At 44.1% G+C, this 19,657-nt stretch overlaps 1 protein-coding gene across 1 annotated transcript in view; it reads right to left on the reverse strand.

Moving 5' to 3' along the window:
• Positions 1 to 305: 305 nt before the first annotated feature.
• The window catches only part of BARX2 (BARX homeobox 2), a 36,114-nt gene continuing 16,762 nt past the window's right edge, over positions 306 to 19,657 (reverse strand). Inside the window, exons 2-4 of the mRNA XM_080567525.1 lie at positions 5,896 to 6,193; positions 2,871 to 2,955; positions 306 to 1,623 (exon numbers count right to left, since the gene is read on the reverse strand). Of these exons, the coding sequence (XP_080423651.1) occupies positions 1,372 to 1,623; positions 2,871 to 2,955; positions 5,896 to 6,193 (635 nt within the window). The 3' untranslated portion in view covers positions 306 to 1,371. The remainder of the gene's footprint in view (positions 1,624 to 2,870; positions 2,956 to 5,895; positions 6,194 to 19,657) is intronic.

A 19,657-nucleotide genomic window follows, 5' to 3' on the forward strand; every position in this document is an offset into this window, starting at 1 on the left:
GGCTGTCCAGATACAAGTGCAGGTGGGGAGGTGACAGAAAAAAAGCTAGAACACCAGTGATCCCACCCTGAAACGTTCATCTGCACCCAGGGACAAGGTGGCATCAAAAGCACCCCTCACCTACCTTCGCAAGGTGCTACAAGGAGTTTGCTCAGCGCTTCCTGCACTGTGGTGTTACGGAAAGTTTGACGACTCCCATTTTCTCCAGTTTGTTAGAATGAAAAACCTAGCCCAGAAGTGTCTGGGCATTCTGAAGAAAAGTAAAAATAAAAATCTAGCATTCTGAAAGAGAAACAACAGCAATGTTTTTATTTATATATTTAATTTTTAATTAAAAAATAAAGGTTATCTTAATACATCTCTTGCAGCCTTTGGGCAAAATGCACCCTTAACAAGACTTTATGAAACATGATGCACATCTGTTCTTGGCACACATCTTAAACACGAACTTTCTGCAACAACTTCTTAAATCCATCCTTCTCCCCAAACCCTGGAAACATTTAAATGTTCTTTAAAAACCTTACAAAAATTAGAAGTGGGCCCAAAGCAAAAATCCTAGATCCAAGCATCCCAAAGCTTTTGGAGCAGACTCAAATCCAAATCCTTATCTCATTCGAAGTTTTATCCTGGATCACTGCAAATTCACAGACACGGCACCCAAATAACCAAGAGATATGAAATCTGAACGCTGACCCGCGTATCAATCTCTCTTCAGAAGCTTTGATCTTTATACGGGGCCAAAGCAAACCCATGGGTCTGAACTCTTTCCTAAAAATGTTGAAGTTGGGCCCATCCCTAACAGAAATAAGTGCTGGTTACATGATGAAATGGTGCTACCACAGCTCCCATTTCTTAGCTGTCCCTGGTCTGAGACCAGACCAAGTCCTCTGTCCATTTGCACTACTAAAAGGCAAGGATAAAGCCAAGCGAACACACTGAACCCTCCAACAGTCATATCACTACACATTTGCCTCCCGCAGCAGGAAAGGAGCCCTGGCCTTCTCCTTTATTTGCCAGGAGCTGTCTCAGGTTTCTAGATGCAGTTTTCTCTGGAAATACGTCCAGTTTCTCTGGAACTCCGTCACTATCTGTGGGAAGGCGTACACACGCCACCAGAGAGACAGGTCATCACCACTCACACAGGATGTCTTTGTTCCACTGTGGCCCATGATGGCTGATTCCCAAAGGCACAAAGTGACAAATCTTTCGACTTATACACAAGGTCTACATATATATATATTTATATATATATGTACACACACACAATTACATACATATTTAAATATATATATATATACACACATATATATATATTTGGTTTTGGTTTTTCTTTTCTCTTTTTATCCCCCCTTTCCCTTCGTTCTTTCCCTTTTAACTTAATGGCGTAGCCTCCTCTGAGGAGGGTGCTGGTATATGTTCTGGAGACTTCTCTGTCTCTGAAGAGCCTTCTGGCTTCTCCTCTGTCACTTTAGGTTCCTCAGGGGCTTGAGATCCCTCCAGCTCCTGACTCTGAGCCTGGCTGTTCATTTTCTCTTCCGCTTCAATTTCCTCTGAGGTGGGAATGGAGTTTTTCTTTGGACGGCCTTTGGGCTTCGTTGGAGCCTCCTGCCCGCCTTTCAACACCTGGAGCAAAGAGATTAACAGTCAGCATCAGTCTGAACGTCACTGCTGTGAGACTGCCTTTAGAGGGTAGGATGAAATTCAGCTTTGACTTCAGAGTGGATCCGTGGTTTGATCACCATTGCAGCTTCATAGAAATTCCTTGCATTCACGGAGTGAGTTCACTCATTACCTCAACTAAAACTAAATGCAAACAATACCAGTAAGGACACCTAGAACTCTGGAGCTGTCTAAGTCAGTTCCTACAGCAGGCCCAAAAGCAATCTAAGCACGGAGTCCTCAAGATTACATACAGAAAGATACTAAGCACAATTCACTTCCTTTTTTTGAGTGTTTGCTTTAATCAGAGCCCAAGTAAGAACAGTCATACTTTAGCCAGAATTTCCTCTGGCTGCCTATTCTCTTGCCAGTTCCACTTTGGCTTCTGAAATAGTCTTTATTATTAATATTATTATTTTTGTAACTCCTGCATTAAAAGACATGACACCCATCTAACCTGTGTAAAGGCAGGGAGTCATTAGAATAGGTCTGCTCTTTTGTTTAATTCCCTTTCCCTTCACAAGCTGCAGCCTGAAGACACTTTCAGCCAAGGATCTGGATCCAAGCTATTCCCAAATTTGTTTCAAGTGGCAGTAACTTCTGCAGCGCTCACATACACTCAAAAATTCAGTTCTGATGCAGTGCAGAACTGCATCTCCTCTACTGGGTGGGAATACATAAACATCTCCACCGGAGAATTCACAGCATCAGTTCCCAGCAGGATTTATGGATACCTCTCCTTTCTAGAAGCATTTTAATTGGAAAAGGGCCATGAAGCTGGAAGTACAAGAGGTGAAAGGAAGGTATGAAAAGCAAGAATCAGTTATATTAGTGCTTAAAACTGCATTGGCTCCCACTGAGCAATATCATCTTTTTGGTCTACATGGATAACCGATCCCACAAGTGTTAAGATCACAAGAATGCCAAGAATGCAGAGGTAGATACTTTGGTTCTTTTCTCTGCTGTTTTATTTTCTTTCTTCTCTTGTCTTCGTATTCTTCTTACTGCCTGTTTTACAACTAGCCCACCACATATGCTGTAGTGTGAGGTTTTTTGTGTTTTTTTTTAAGTGTATTTCTACAAAAATTCAGAAAGAATAAAATAAAATTTGGTATAAATAGAGACAAATCACTGACACTATACTCAGCTTCAGAACCCATTCTTTTAAAAGCAGTTTAAGGACTATGGAGAAATGGTAAAGAACCACTTACCATTTTCTTCCATTTCATCCTGCGGTTCTGGTACCACGTCTTCACCTGGAGCTGAGTCAGCCCCAATGACTGGGCTAAATCGAGCCTGGAAAACAAGACAGACGTTGAAATGACTTGACAGAGGACGAGAAGAGCCCAGATGCCAGGGGCAGCCAATCCAACACTAAGTGCATATAACAGGAGGACTGCCAGAAAAGACTGCTATTTGTTCCTCCAATCTGTTGTTTGAGAAAAAGTCAGACAAAAGTGGTAAACCACTTTTGGGTGAAAAGATAGCTGCATCTTACAGAAGAAGCAAGAATATTTAGGTGTTTGCAGCACTGATTTGAGAAATGAACTCTCTCATTCGTTCTCTATTCTCCTTCTCATGGAGGAATGAGCAAGCCTACAAATATCAGAGGTTTTTCTGCCCTTTTTGAAACACAGGACTGTGGTATTCCAACTGCTGACACTCCACATTTGTGCATGAAGCTACTGGTACACAGCATCCCTGAAAAACAGGTCTATGGTGTCTGAAGCAAACACGTAAGAAGAAAGACACTCAGCTTCAGGCTGCCTTTGAAAGCGTTGCTCCTTATATCGTATTTCATCTTCACTACCTACATGATGGGGATAATGATACTTTTTCATTTCTCATGGAGTAGTAGTACATCTAAATCTATTAATTTCTTATGCATTCTGCTACTATAGGCAATTTAGGCTTATAAATGAATTTATTATTTGCGTGTTTAGCTTAAGGGTATATGTGGCAGACAGCCCATAATCCTGATTCATTCTCTGCAAATCTCCAACCTGTGCAAGTTCATCTGAAACCATTCATTAAAACCCAGGATATGAAGCAAATACAGCTCAGAGTAACCCTTTATCCTTCCCCACAGGTGATAGTAGCATGCATCTGGCAGTGTTGTAATGGCGTTGCACAACGGATGGAGTTGGAAATCCTCAGCAACGCAGGGCAAGTGCCCCAGCGTCACGCAAGTCCTGCAGGTGGGACAGCTCAAACAGAGTCACATTCCAAGGTGTTCTGGATTATGTGAGCTTTTTGGCAAATATTTCCCCACCTTTGCATGGAGAAACACACTGGTGGTTCAAGGCCAAGTTTTTCATAATACGACTTTTATTTCAGCTGGGTTCCTGAGGCAGACAGACGCACTTTTGTATTTACAAACACCTCTGTACTCCACACCAGCTCTGTGCTCACACACATACTCCTAGCTTCATTCTTTTCCCCACTTTAGATTCCCTACAGGTTTGGTTTGCCTGCTGCCTATGCCACTACAGAAAGTCTGCAAGATATCCCACTGACTTAAAAATGCCACCACTGTTGTGTGAGTAGCAGAATCTAGCAGGGGCATTACCCCCTCGTACCGCACTCCTTTACTACTAATAAACCAGGTGCTCCAGTTGCCATCCAAGCAGTACAATGTTGCACCCAGGCCAAAAGCTGCAGGACTCAACACAGAGCACAACCCATTGCTTCACCATCACGTTTCCAGCCATGAGTTCACAGAGAAACACTGCTTGACTAACTCTTGCCACAGTGCACATCTTATCACACTTTGATTACCTGCAACCAGTTACCACCTCTTGCCACACACATTATTGTAACCAGCATTGCCTAGAAACCCAAGGAAACAAACCAAGAGGGCGAAGAGGTACAGGGACAGGAATTGCTCATCAGCCTCGAGCACATACAAAGCCAAGGAACAGTCATACTATTAATTTAATTTACCAGCCCTGAGTGCTTCAGCAATGGTGTCAACAATCTGCTTATGTGAAGCTGTGAGGAGTCAATACAGGAGCATTAGGAACTCTGAAACTGTACAAGACAGTTCAGTCTTGCCCATGAAATTTGGTTTAGCTGTGATCCTTGGCTTCGTGACAGGCAGTACAAGTAGAGAATGCTGACTTCAAAACCAATTTAAATATTGGAATTCTGCCATCTGTGGAGCTCAAGGTCTGGTCAACCTTTCAAACCCTCTCTAGGTTTACAAACTTAATAGGAATTGGACAAAATCTTTTTCCTGTAATTTAAGTTTGCTGAGTAGTGTCCAAGGTCTTTAAAATAGATAGAACCTTTCCTTATTTTAGTTCATCCACTTGTTACCAAGTACTCCCTAAGAACTCGGGACAGAAGCAAGGCAGCCTTCAAATGTATGCATCCCTGGCTCTGTTTCCCTGATGGACAGGCCACTAGCTCCTCATTGAATTGCTAACCAGGTTTGCTAGAGGAAAGCTAGTTCAGCAGCCAGCTGAAGCCACAGCCAATCTCCCAGCCTCCATAGAGACACAGCCATACACCATTGGATCCCAGGAGGAAATCAGGCTGCATTTTTTTCCAAGGGTCTAGCAAGAACAGGAAAGGGAGAGCTTTTGCTCTGTTTCTTGTGCATCTCTGAGTGCCTGCTAGCAAGCACATTTATCAGCATGTGACATTTCCATTGATACAGTCTATCCACGTCACCTTTGATCCCAGGAAAAGTTAGCCTTGAAATTGAATCTGGTCATCTGCCCATGTTCTTGGCCAACAGCAGAGGCATCTCTGTGGAGCTAGTAGGCAGCACACTGCAGCCAGGGAGCATCTGGTATGGGAATGAGAACAGCTGAGCAGGGCTGCAGCAGCCCTTTCGCTCTCCTTCCTTTTCCTAGTTTAGGAAGCAGTATTTTCCTGCTCCTTTCTAAGCAGTATTTATAGCCACTCACAGGCCTTCAGCTAGTTTCTACCCTGCCTGGTTGTCCCCATATCTAAAAGGGACAGAAGTGAGCTACAGATGAATACAAGGTGTGATCTGGCTGTCTTTCAGATCAGTCACTGTCAGTGCTGTCCCTGAAAAGGAACCAACACTCAAAGGTGACACTGAGCATTCAGATGCACTGCTGAGATAAAGCAGTGAACCAGGATGTTTCCTAGATGAAGACAAGAGCTCCCTGCACAGCAAAATGACTCTAGGAGGTGGTGCATAGTGGAGAGCATGATCTGTGGCGGGCAGCTTGTATTTCACTGCCCAGCCCAGCAAACTCCTACCTGTCAGGGGTAGACAGATACTTCTGCTTCTGGAATTTCTTCTCCAAGCCCATTAGCTGGAGCTCTGTGAAGATGGTCCTACTCCGGCGTGGCTTTTTTAACCGAGGTGTGGGCTGCTCTGCCTCCGACTCACTGCTGGCATGGGTCTCGCTGGCTGGGGTCTCCGAACTTGCAGTCCCTGAGGAGGCCTGGGCAGGCAGCACACGGGAGCTGGTGGCAGCTGGCACGAGGTGAGGGACCACAGAGGGCTGCCTGGTGATAACGGAGATGAGAGGATATGCCCTCAGAGAAGGGGACCCTGGCAGGGAAAAAAGAAGAGGTGGATAAGGGTGAGTTGAGTGGCAATGTGGTTAAGACATAAGAGCATTGGAGAGAACAGGGAGAGAGGAACACTTTCCCTGGCTCTGCCATTCAGCTATTAAATGACCACAACCAAGTCAATTCCTCTCTCTGGACCTGTTTGCTCTTCCAGATTGTGTTTAGCCTTCTTGGGCTGGCAGTCTCTTGCTGTGCATTTCATTTTCCTTAGCATAGTGTCTATTTTCATTGCCTTTTTTTTTTCAGGAGCTATTAGGACACACATTGTTGAAGTCATCCATTTAATTACCCCAAGAGACTAACTCAGAGCAAACAGGACAAAATCTGTCCCCACTCATGCAAATCTGCTTCTCTACGGACACTAGGACAGGGTTCATTTGAGATAGTTTCTAACCTCCCTTTATATGTCACAGAAAATCTCAAGTCACAGTTCACCTAGCCCTCTGTCAGGTAACTCAAGAAGTCAGGCGGATCACACTTCTATCCTCTGTTGTCCATACTGGCCCCACTGACCATACGGGCAGATGAGGCTGAATAGGTAAGAGGCAGATTTCCTCACTGACTCTTAACTCTACATTTTATACCAACCAGTGCATACCAGCCCTAGAAGTAAATCAGCAGCTCTGCTCCAATCCTTTCGGGCCAGAGCCAGTCTGGGATGACAAATTTAAACACTCCCAGACACTACAGGAAGTTCTGATTCGCTTCAGACCGCCTGAATTTACAGCTATAGACAGATTTCTGCTCAGCCTTAGCCCCAGGAAATCAAATGTTCCTTTAAATCTCTGGGCAGTGAAATATGGCCACGTACGGGAAATGTGCACTCATTGCAAGGTGGCTCTGTATACAACTTTGCGAACAACCTGCGCAGTCTTGGGCAAGTCATTTTCTTGCTCGGTACCTCAGTTTACCTCATCTGCAAAAGGGAAACAATCCTTCTTACCTACCTTGCTGGTGGTAAAACATGGATTAAAGCTTAATGTACATAAAGTATTCTGAGATCCTTAAGATAAATGGCACTGTGGAAAGGAACGTATTACACCAACACGCCCGATTGTGAAACTCTTAATATGAATCACCACTAATGAACATAATGATCTATAGGCCTCAATGAGTCTATTTTGGTGAGTAACTCATCACCAGCAGAGGAAAGGTGTTACCAGCCTGGCCTGCTGATGACCTATATTCCTTACCCTCGTCCCCAGCATGAAGGGTTGTGGGGTCATACATCAGGTATCAGGTAAACAGCCGTGCAGAGGGTACATAAGGAATTCTGAAGCTTGTTGATTGGCGCTTCTCCCCACAACCACTTCAGTCACAAGGAAAATTCAGCCGCTTACAAAGTGGGCTTGGAAAATTTTTGCCAATACAGTGTAAATCACAGCAGTCTGCATACAAATTAAGCCTTGCTTTTCTCCTCTGCATCTTTGCAACACCATAAATCAAAACATTTCCATTAAATTTAAGTTATTCCACCTAAACCACCCAGGAAGTACATGAGAGATGAGATCAGAATTGCTTAGCCAACAACTGCTTGTGTAAAGCGTATCTGCATCTTCTTTCTGTGGATTTTTTTCCCCCAGCTGATGCCTGCGTGCAGATCTACTACCACCAAGTGAAATGGCAGAAATTCTGCCTTGATTTACCATCTCAGTGGCAGCTCAAAGAGCATAAATCAGGAGAGAGCTGTCCTTTGCCTTACACTACTAATTCTGCCCTCGCTGATATTTCTGCACCTGCTGACACCAGCCAGCTATGCAGAAGGTACAGCAGATCCTGCTCCCACAGTTTATATCCTCCCAGCCAGCGCCTGCTGGGACAGGCCCCTGTGGGACAGGAAAGGCAATGCCAACACACCACTGGGACATTCTTCCTCTGTTTCAGCCAAACTGGCCTGAAAGAGTCAACCTCAACCAGCGCTCAAGCTCACATGCCACGAAGGAGGGCGTCTAGCCTTACGGCATGCTCCAGGGGGCCAGGGGGCCCTGGCTCAAACCTTCCCACCTGCTGAACGCAGCTCCTGCTCCCCTACAGCTTCATTCCCTGAGCCTTATCTCACAGCCTGAAACACCGTCCCTGCCCTTGCACATGGGTGGTTTTTGGCAAAAAATTGATACTTTTACCCTTGTACCCTAGTGTGCTTCCAGCACGGCTCTCTGCAAACCACAGGACTGCTGAGGAGTAATAAATCACCAGAACCCAGAAACCCCTGCAAGGCTCCAAGTGACAAAATCCTATAGCGAAACGCATTTTTACATGGGACTCTCTTCAAGCAAGGTCAGCAAAAGGTATTTGGTATCAGAGCAATCAGGGATATTTGTTTTCCTGCGTGCATGGTAGCAGCATGTGGAAGTGCTCGGGGTGAGGGAGACTAGCTGTGACGGTCCCAGAGCTTGCCATTGGCTTCAGGCTAATTTTCTAGTAATTAGGTAAGATCAGGACGACAATCATAAGAAGACCACTTTCCTCCTTCCAGGATCAGCAGTTTCAGTGTGGCTATTTTTGCAGGGTAAAACAGTGGCTGGTTATTAGAGAAGCAGATGACACTGGGGTTGCTCGAGTGTTGAGCACCTGAATGAGGGGATACATTTTCCAAACTGTTCAGCAGCCAGCAACTGAGACCTGGCAAAAGCTCAGCACACACTTATTTTCGGTGCCCACGTCAGGACACTTATTTACTTACACGACTTCTGAAGCTGCTGCTCTACTTCTGGACAAGTAGTGGTTTGCAACTGCTGAGCTGCTTCGAGCTCCAGGTGGTGAACAGATTTGTGAGGCTGTTGACACCAAGTGCCTTATTTGTTTACCATTTGTGATCATAAGAGAAGCCTTTGCTTATGGCATGACCCCAACAGATGGGACGGTGCTTTTAGAAGTGATTGTAAATAATAAAAGCATCAGCTGATGTTCAGCTCAGCCATATACATATACAAGACTTCTCAGCTTTCTGCCCTTGGCCTGATGCGGGCACAGGATGGCTAGGACAGAGTAAGGACAGCATTTAGCAAAAAAACAGGGGTTCAAGGCTTTCAGTGGGGAAAGCTGGAGGTCAGAAAGAGGGCAATGTTGTAGCAACCACCTGCAGTTAGGAAAAAAAAAAAAAAAAAAGCAGAAATAGCTAACCTCTACATTGCTACTAGATCACAAAGAAAAAAGCATAAGTTCAGTGTCCTGTTCTGGATATAGTTACCCCAAAGTTCAAAGACGGCTGAAGTTGAGTTGGTCCACTGTATCTAGGTACACTATTAAAACAATTCCCCTTAAACCATCTGTACAGTTCTTACCCTGATAAAGTCTTGGCTTCCAAACACTACAAAATCTGAGGCTAGATCTTAATTTCACATCCCCCAGAGTTCAAAGGTATTTCTAGACTGACATGGTATTGTAAGAATGGAATAATTTCCTAATCTTCAACAAATTAAATGCTGGCAAGCAGCTCTTGTCTGCTCAGCACTGTTGTGACATGCTCTGTCTCCCAGGACGGGAAGGAATGGAGATGAAGCACTCTGCCTTTTCATACCTGCCTTACAGAACAGTTTCAGCTGAACATGTACTTTCCCATATCATTCTTTGAGTACCTTTTCCACTTTTGACCCACTGTCCTTTTGCCCTCAAAAACCAAAAAGAAGTCCAAATATGCCAGAAAATGAGGAATTAGTTTGCTACCCTAGCAGCACAGTGTTTTAACATTCCCCACTGATACAATCAAGATGCAGCACTGATGAAGTGCTGTGAAAACACCACAGGTTTAGGATTCAGGAGTTCTTAACACTCTTTATATGAGGACGGTGTCTTGCTACGTGGTTTTGTACAGAAAAGTCCTAATTTTATGTATTTGAATATTCTTCATCACATTGTTCTTAATTTTAGGATAGTTTCATGTTTGCTGTGCTGCTGAATAGTTCCCAAATACCTGGGAAGTTTTAGCATAATCCATACTTCATACCATACACAACTGGGGGAACGGTGCTTACACAACAGTTTTACTGTAATTATTTTAAGCATTTAACTAGTCTCAATTTTAAGCATCAAGAAAGCTCTTATTTCTGTCCATCTTTATAATGCTAACATCTGGCCACTTGGTTGCTAAAACTAATAAAGAGCTAAAAATAAAAAGGACATTGGATCTGCAGAGTGTTTTCCAAGGATCTGAAAGCATTTTGTTTCGCTATTTAAATCAGGCCATGTTGGCAGCCTCCACGCAGTGAAGAACAGACCTGACCCTCGCACAATGCACTGACCACGAAGCCTTGAAATGAACTGGCTTACTCAAGCCATGCAGGTCTAGAAGAACCCTGGACTCCTGTTTCCTAATTACATGCAAGATATTTTTCCTAGAAATGTATCATGATCTGACATATTCACAAGGATCTTTTTCTCACGTGTTTTGCTTTTCAGTACTAGCACCAAGAAGAAGGACAGAGAATGTGTCCCGTTTTCCCCAGAAGGTCGCAGTCAAGAAAGTCAATTTTTACTGGGCAAACCAAGCCAATAACCCAGGCATCAACCTGCAGTGTATCAGCCTTCAACTTCCACTTACCACATATACGAAAACAAGGAGTAAAGCAGCAAAGGCTCCAGACTCCCCACCCCGCTCCAAGTCCCGATACATGAACTGAGAACAATTGCTTTTCACCAGCCCAGCCTGCAGCCAGCTCCACTCATCTGCTGGGATGTTTTGATTAAACTTATGACCATGAGATATGATGCAATAGGTGCACCACCATTGAACTGTATCACATTGCAAAAGTTTTAATTAAAAATAAATGCTTCAAACAAATCTTTTTCTCTCCTTTTTCCCCTCCCCCTTCTTGCTGGCTTATTTTCAACTGCAGCAGACAGAGACTAGAGGAAAGAGAAAAGGGAAAGCACTAATTAATTGCACTGTTTGACTGCCGGCAATGGCAGAACAGTTTTCCTCCTAGGCAAACTCAGCTAATTCTGTTTTGGAAGGAAAGGAAGGAAAGATTTATGGATCAGCTCCTCTTGGCAGGTCAGTCCTGCTCGGAGGCAGAATGAAATCTCACTCCGAATGGGCTGCAGTGAAAGGTAAATAAAAAAAGAAAATGAACTTACGACTTAGGAAGGTCTATAAATCTGCTGTCTCCCAAGTGTCAAAACAAAAGGGTACCAAGAAGGAGTTGGGTTCATTTAGGAGAGTTTCATTTTGCCAAAGGAATGAACAGCCTATTGAAAGGAAAAAGCAAGCCCTGAGCAAAGCAAAGAAGGCAAAAAGAAGAAATGTTCAGAATAAGCAGAACCAAACACAGTTTGTTTAGCAGAGAGGGCATTAAATCAACTTTCTCCACCAGATTCCCAAAACCAGATTTGCCAGCCATGCCATGGCCACACATCTTGGCTGGACTTTGCCAGCAGCTTCCATGGGAATGGAGCCAAGGCAGAGCTGAGCACAGACCGGGTACGATCCAGCCACTCAATTTGGCCCAGGAGTCAAGTGGTCAAAGACAGCAGCCAAACACCTACGGCATGCACTGGGACACAGGATGTCTTCTCAGGTCCCAGTGGGCTCCTTTGCCTTGTGGCTGCTCGAGCCTGTCAGAGGTTGGCTAGGGACATAACACGGCTCTTGCACAAGGGCCATGCTTCTGCTTGCTTCCTCAGCCACCATGTACCGTGCAGACCTGCAGCACCTCTTGTTTATCAGAAGAACAGCAATGAGCTGTGCCTATAATGGGCAAATTCATTCCCCCATAGAAACAAGTAGTTAGGAGAGGGCTGAAGGGAAATAACTGGGTCTGCCAGCCTCTTCACAAATAACTCAATAAACAGCCCTTTCCTAGGTGCCCTCCTCATTGACGTGCCATCATTAACTAATGCTCAAATCCCCAGTTCAGAAACGACCTGGGTGATGTTCATGCTATGCAGCATGGTGCTGTGCACAGATCCCTCAGCTATCTTTAGAATGGGAAGCAGCACAGCCATGCCAGGGTATGATTGCACCTGAGCTAATTATGGCCTTAAAAGAGGTGGGCTAATTAGGCTGTGAATACTGTGTTGACAGCTTGACAGCTTCCAAGACATGAGTTGGTGTATTTGTATGGTGTGGCCCTTGCAACACGTTGACACAGATGGTCTTTCAGACATAACTACCCCTCTTGTGTCCTCTCCTGATGGGCTGGGTGTTCAGGCATAGCCCCAGCATCTTCCTGAAGCTGTTCCCTGCTCAAGTCTACTGAACCTCAAACATGCAAATGCTACTTCTGGACTTGAATGTTTTTAGCATCCCTATCAAACCAAGCTTGGCCAGAGAGATGCTGGTAGATAACCTGCCAGGAATCCTTTGCACCAACCAGTGAAGACTGATTTTCTTCTCATTCTTTCCAAGCTTACTGTAAGACACCCCTACAGAGCCTGCCCCTCTTTGAATATTGAAATGGCTGAAAAGCTTGGATGCAATCCTCTGACCTTTAAAAGGGCCATAACTCAGCTCTATAATCAGATCTTTCTGTGGCTATTACATATTAAATAGGAATTCTGGAACTGGGAACACTTGATAATGCTCTTTATCACCATTCTTTTCCAGCATCTCGGCACCTAAGAGCCTGGTTGATTAACAGAGTTAGCACTGCTCTGAGAGGGCAGATTTTCATTTGTTCTTGTTGGTTTTGTTTGTTTAAACGATTGTTTTTTGTCGTTATTTTTGTTTTTCTACTAGCTCTTTTTCTTTGGTTGCATGGGGAACCAGTTGTAGCTAAACAGGAGCCAAAGTCTTTGCTATGAGCAGAGGTGAAGGGCACTTCTGGGAGATTTTGAAAGCTTCCATAAATAGTCCCAAAACTCAGCTCAAGTGCACAGAGCCAAAATTTCCATGGGAATCATGAGTGTCACAGAGGCTATGGGGAAAAAGAGCAGTCAACCCTGAAGTCTAAGTGCAGAGCTCGAGTACAGAGACACTGGTGGTGCTCCAAAAGAGCATTCAGTGAGGTTCCTCAAAACGAAGTCTAACTGCTCCTCATCAGAGGTTGCAGGTAGAGCTCACACCATATTCTCTTTCCAATTCAATTCAATAAAACCTATTAGCCTGACAAGGGCCATGAGTCTTGCCAAAATTAAATGCAACTCAGCTACACAGCAAGAAGTTGGCCTGGTAGCTAATGGCTTCTCTCCCATAGGGAGAAATCCAGAGCCAACTGATGTCCGTGGCAAAATGCCCATCAGCTTCAGTGGAGCCAGAATTTCACCTGCGTGTGTCCGCAGAAGAAAAAAAAAATAGTGCAGCTAATTTTAGTGAAGCAAAAAAGATCCTTCATAGGGCACTCTGATTAAAGGACAATTCTCTTGGAACCTATACCTTCTGTGATGAGTCAAGCCAAAATTAAGGCTTATCCTCCTGGAGTCTTATTTTGCCTTCCCTAGGCACATTAGATAAAGTCACTTCCCTGTTCAATTAGATTATTACTATTTGTTTTTTTTCTGAGGGGGGAAGGGAGGAGGGTTGTGTTTTCATCTAAGTCAGTTGCAAACAAAACCCTGATGCCTGTAAATATTACCTTTTATAATACTGAATATAATGTATTGTCACTAGAAACTGCTCTTCCACCATGCACCTCTCACTGTGCAACTACCCATCGAGCTACCCAGGGGTGAGCAGAGCTGGACTCAAACTTCAGCTGCCCTTACCTAAGCCGTGGGGCACTTGGTCCTGTAGTTGAGTTTAGCCCAGTTTCAAAGCCACAAGAAAAATTTCCTGAGCATTTGGAGTTGCGAGATACAGGTTTTCTGTTTCAAGCCTGTCACCTTTAGCAATTTATCAACGTAATGCTTCAGTATAACTTTCACATAATAACAGTAATTAATAAGTTTGAATGCATCTGAAGCATGCATGCCGGAGGCCTTCGCACACACACACACACAAAAACTAACCAGAAAGATAATTAATCCTTACTTAATAATGACATTTGATATTTATATTGTGCTTTTTGACTTCTTTAGGGCACTGTACACACAGTAAGTAATTGGTCTTGAGGAAATGATGAGCCTGAGAACCTCCCTGAATGAGAACTTGCCTCTCTCCTGCTGCCATGGGCAGATGTGTAATACCCTGCCTTGGACAGGGCTGGATGTGGGGCAATTATCTATCTTAAACACAATCCAAAAATTCACCTGCAGCACCAATGCCTCCAGCAATGCCAGATCCTTGAAGGGTGGCACCACAGTTCTTCTGGCTGGGATGGCAGTAGCCATGATAACAAGCCAGCTTTGTTTGAGAGCCGTACCGGTGAGGGAGGAGATAGGAATGCACATTGAACCAGAGTCAAAAGATCTGGTTGTGCTGCTGTCCTGGGGCTAGTCACTCCATCGTGGTTTCCTGCTATCCTGAGATATCAAGGCTTAGCTGCTGAGTTTCTTCTTAAGTGCAAAAAAGATAGGACAAGCACCACCTGGGCACTACAGGTTGTTCTCCCTGCACCCAGTGACCTTTCTTCCGGGTTGTCTGCGAAATGGGAGTGTGCCAGGACCTTGTCATATCCTTACTGAAGAAAATTTATATGGAAAAGGATTTATTTATTTAAGAAGTATTTAAAGAATCTCTTTGGCCAGTGCTCAAGAAGTCCTTTGTAGCAAATGTAATAGCACTCTGCCTTAATTAGTGGAAAGTGAATCAGAAAAATATGCACTGCCTTTCTATTCTGAATTATCCCGCCTCACACAAGGGGCAACCTGCCTTTTGGAACAAAGTCCCCCTCGATTCACTTCCATCCTCTTCAGGCAAACTGGGCATGGCTCAGAGGTTCTGCTCTTTGTCTGAGGCTACAAGAAGTGATTCTGTTTGGGATTCCTCATCTTTACCAGATGATCCGTTTAAACCCTACCCAGTAGGAAAGGAGGTGCTCCGAACCCAACCCAAAGGAGATCCTCAGATCTCCTTTAGGATGTATGGGCTCGAGGCCATCACAACTGGAAACAGCTCCAAGTGGCGGGTGGGTTTGGATGTGAACCTCCATTCCAGACCCTTACTGTTTGGACTCCGAGGGAGTTTTAAGACCAGGCCACATTAGTCCCAGGGAAATAAACACAAGCATGTCTCTATAAACCACAGTGTTCAGATGGTGCAGGAAAGTTACTGGGATACAAGCCACCAGCTCATTTACCATATCTGTATCGAGGGACACTTTGACTCCATTAAGCCAACATCAATTTGAATCCCTTTCTTTTGAACTAAGTCATGTTAAATACTTCAGCCAAGATTTTCCTCCATTATGCAGCACAAGACTCAACTCCAGAGCTCATCACTCGCTGGACCCAGATTTAATAAGCAAAGTAGCCAAAAGATGACAGAATCAAATAGCTAGCAGGAATGGATTTATAGGCAGTCTCTGGTCTCAGGGGTGGAAGAGAAACACAGCACCAAGGTGACCCAACTCTCAGGGTGGCTAAGCTGAAGCCGCAACAAGTTTCTGTCTTTGCTGATGACAGCCAGATGACTAGACACCTCAGGACACTGGGGAGAGATGCAGGAGGCCAAATCCAGAACTCCGTACAGATGGTCTCACCGGGTAAGGAGCAACACTTGGATTTAGGTCTAGAAACAGATCATCAGAGCTGAGAGGGTACAGTTTAGTGGAAGGATAAGTCATGTTCTGCTCATCATACTGCTCCCTAAGTATCTCTTACTGGACACTGTCCAACATACTAGCCAATACGGACTTTGGTCTGACACATTAGGACCATTCTTATGTTCTTACACATTTGATAAATAAATCTGCCTTCTCTCAGGATTTCAGAGTTTCTGTTCAAGTTCAAATGCATAATGCCGTGCATGCATAAATCAATCAGTCCTTTACTTCCTGCTCTGTTAATTATTATCACAACGTCCATAAGCAAACACTGGCCTTGGTCAGCTGACTAGCCATGCACACAAAAGCACTCTTCAGGTTTCTCAAGCCCACCCTTGTGTGAGCTCCGGCAAAAAGCTTGCCATAAATATCACCACCTCTTCCTGCTTCGAGCCTCTAAAACACTCTGGTGAGTGACACACGGGAAGAAAGAAAGTTCAATTGTTTCTAAACACCAGACTGCTTAAATTTTGTCTGATTGATCTTTTGGAAAATGCTTTTTTCTTCTCAGGAGAACAGTAGATCTGTGTTCAAAAACCACACACAGACCCCTCCTCTTTTCCTCCACTCTGAAATGAAAGGGGGACTTGAGCAAGTACCAGTGTTAACCTGAAAGAGACCTGTCACTTCTTGGCAAAGCCTTTGCCTCTTATAATCATGGCTTATCTCAAGGATCACCCTATTAATAATCTTGCCCCCATCAGGACACCTTTAGCAGAGAGGTTGGTGTTACTGAGCTGCATATATGTTTCTTTGATCTTGCATCTGCCTTAATAGAGAGAAAACTCATCTCTGTGCTTCTATGCACAAAAATAAACTCTGTGGACGATTTGGCTGAACAGCTGCGCAAACAATGCAATTTAGATGGATGCAAATGATACACAAGCAAGCTGTGTTCAACCTGTCCATCCTTTGTGTCTGACAGTTAGATCAGCAGTCTTAACCCAGCTCTTGTGGCTAGTGGAAAGGAGAAATGTCGATGGAATAAAGCTACATATAATGCTCACCCCAATGTTACTCTAAGAACCCTGAAACCTCGCTGTCAGAATCCAGAGCACCTTCAAATAAGGATTTCATTCAAACCTGATTTTTTGGGTTGAAGAAGCTGACAAAGACTATGTCAAAGCTTCCAGCAGCACGGGGCATTGCTATTTTTATTCCCTCACAAAAAACAGCTCACTCAGGTCACTCTGTGGATTGAATCCTATCCCAAACAAAATCAATCGAGGTCAGCTAAGCTTTCACTTTATGGATGGAGGAGGGAATACAGATGTATTTCCAGTTCCCAAAGCAGCAACTTCTATAGGACTGTCTACATTATATGAAGCTAGCTATGAGCTGAAGTTACCTCAAGAACCTTCAGTTGTATGGCTTCATCACTGCCTCTACCTGCCCGAAATGGACACAGGGAGCCAGGATGCTCTCAGCGGTTACTCGCCCAGACTCCAGGCAGACTGACATTGTACTCGCTTCAACATCTGCACTTAATTAGCCAGCCCTGTGGTCCAGGAGTGAGTGAGGACAAGGAAAATTGCATTCACTGCTACAGACATCATGGAAAGAGCATGTCAGACGACAGCATTACACATGTATTTTCACCACAAAGTATAGCCGGTGGATGAAAGCACAAGGAGATCCAATGAGGCAGTTATGGGCTTGGTCTGTAGGGGGGATATGGAGACTAAACAAAAAGCAAAATAGCCAATTGCTTGGTGTAAAATGCTGTGCCCGCAGAGGATGCAAAAGTCACAGCTGCCGATAGCACCACAGAGGTGTCCTGCTGGAGGAGTCCTTGCCAGTCCTTGCCAGGATTCCAAACTTCAGCATGGCCCCTTCCACCCCATGCTGAGGTGTACTGTCCGTGCCAGATCTACAGCCTCTACAAATGGGAATAGCCCCCAAAATCAAAAATCAGTCTGACATACAAACCCATCTCATTCATTTCAGGGTGTTTGTTTTTTCTTCCCTTTACAGCTGAAACACAAACAGGTTTAGCTCCTATTGCAGTTCTCAAAAAACAAGCCAAAAAATGTCTCAAGGGTAGGCAGTCTCACAATGGATGCGCCCAGAGCAATAGTTCCATGAGAAAAATGTCAGCCTTAGAGAGTTGCAAAGCACTTTGGCTGTATGTAACCATTTACATGTCAGAAAAGCGATGACAAGGTCTCTCAGGTACCAGACCGCCTATACCCCAGTGCTGTTAGAAGGACAAGCCAGAAATTCCAGTTGGTGAGCTCTAGAAAGTTCCGGTCTCCAGAGAATATGATCCTTCACTCATGCCAGACATCACAGTGCTGGTTTTTTTTCTGTCCTGATAGGAAGTCAGCCAAGGAGACACTGTTTTCACATCTCCAGACAGATGCAGATTAGACTTAGGGTGGAGACTGGGCCTAATTAATCATAAGGGTTCGAATTAGGTTTCTACAGGTGCTCCAGTTCTGCTAGCTTTAATTGTGAATAAATGACATTATGGACACAAACCTTAGAAGGACGCCTGTTTCAGACACCTCCAACCTAGAACTACGAACACTCCCGATAAATGCTCTGATGAGGGATCTAGATGGGAGACCCTCCCTCACCCTGAGGTTTGGAGGGGTTGGAGTCAAAGCTCTGGTTATCACCCATCTCCGGTTTTCATCAGCACATCTGTTTACCTCTGATTTTCCTACGGCACTTGTCACTGTGGAATGCAGCATCACCACGTTCCACAGGTACATCTGTGACTCTATAATCTCATTTAAACACCAATCAGAAAGGTCAATACGCAAAGGACAATACAGCCCTTTCTTCCCTCCACATGTGTACGCGGGCGTAAAATCCCCACCAGTACTAGCATCAGCTCCGGGATAATGGGAATATCGTGTCGTTCCCACTGACTTTACTAACTCTCACTTGACTCATAAACGGCAAGAAGAATCAAGTTTTGATCAATTAGGTGTAGGTTTTGGGGAAGGGGGACACTGACATAACATTTCCAGCCCTGCCAGAGCCTTAATGTACAATCTCAACCAAATCCCCAAATCTCACTGGAATTCTGTTTTCCCCACATGCAAAACAAGGATGATATCATCTACCACACAGGGCTGTTATATGGTCTGGAAAGTACTCAAACGGAAGCCACAAAGAGGAGGCAGAGGTGTTATTATCTCACACCTTGCTAAACACATTTCCCATTAATAGACTGCACAGATTGCATGAGCACTGCACTGAGAACTTTGTGTCATATGATTGTGAAATTCCTTAATGTACCATTAATATATATGTTAATAATGAAGCAATGCATGTATCCTATTGTTGTGCAACCAGCAATGTTTCCACAGGAACTCCTCCAATAACAGGTATACATGCAGTTCATGGTTTTTCAAACCAAAATAACAAATTTCATGATAATTATTATTTTTTTAATAAAGTTATTTTGAACCAAGAACAAAATTCTGGCAAAGATCAGATGTGGCTGCCAGTTTTTATATAGTAATAATCTAAGGAAAAAAAGTTTGCAGGAAATATATTTCTGATGTTTCTCAAATACTGTCACTGTCAGACTCTTATGTGGCTGGGGTGAAACTCATCTGACATTTAGTATTCCCATGCTCATCCTGCATATGAGGTAAGAGTCTTTACATTGCTAGTGTTCTCACTAAGCTGTGAAATGGTGGCCATATCCCACCTGCTGCTTTATTAGATATTCCACCCAGAGAACTTATACAATTCTTGAGGTGCACTGCTTTATCATGAAAGACAACCAACTCTACTGATCCATCACACTATGTTGTTTTGCTTTGCCCAGCCATGCCATAATAGTTGCAGTGGGTCTTAATTTCTGGCTGCTAAATGAGCCTTTAATATTTGTTTGATGAACGGCATAT

Source organism: Anser brachyrhynchus (assembly GCF_964034855.1).
Source record: "Anser brachyrhynchus genome assembly, chromosome: 25".
Classification (NCBI taxonomy): domain Eukaryota; kingdom Metazoa; phylum Chordata; class Aves; order Anseriformes; family Anatidae; genus Anser; species Anser brachyrhynchus.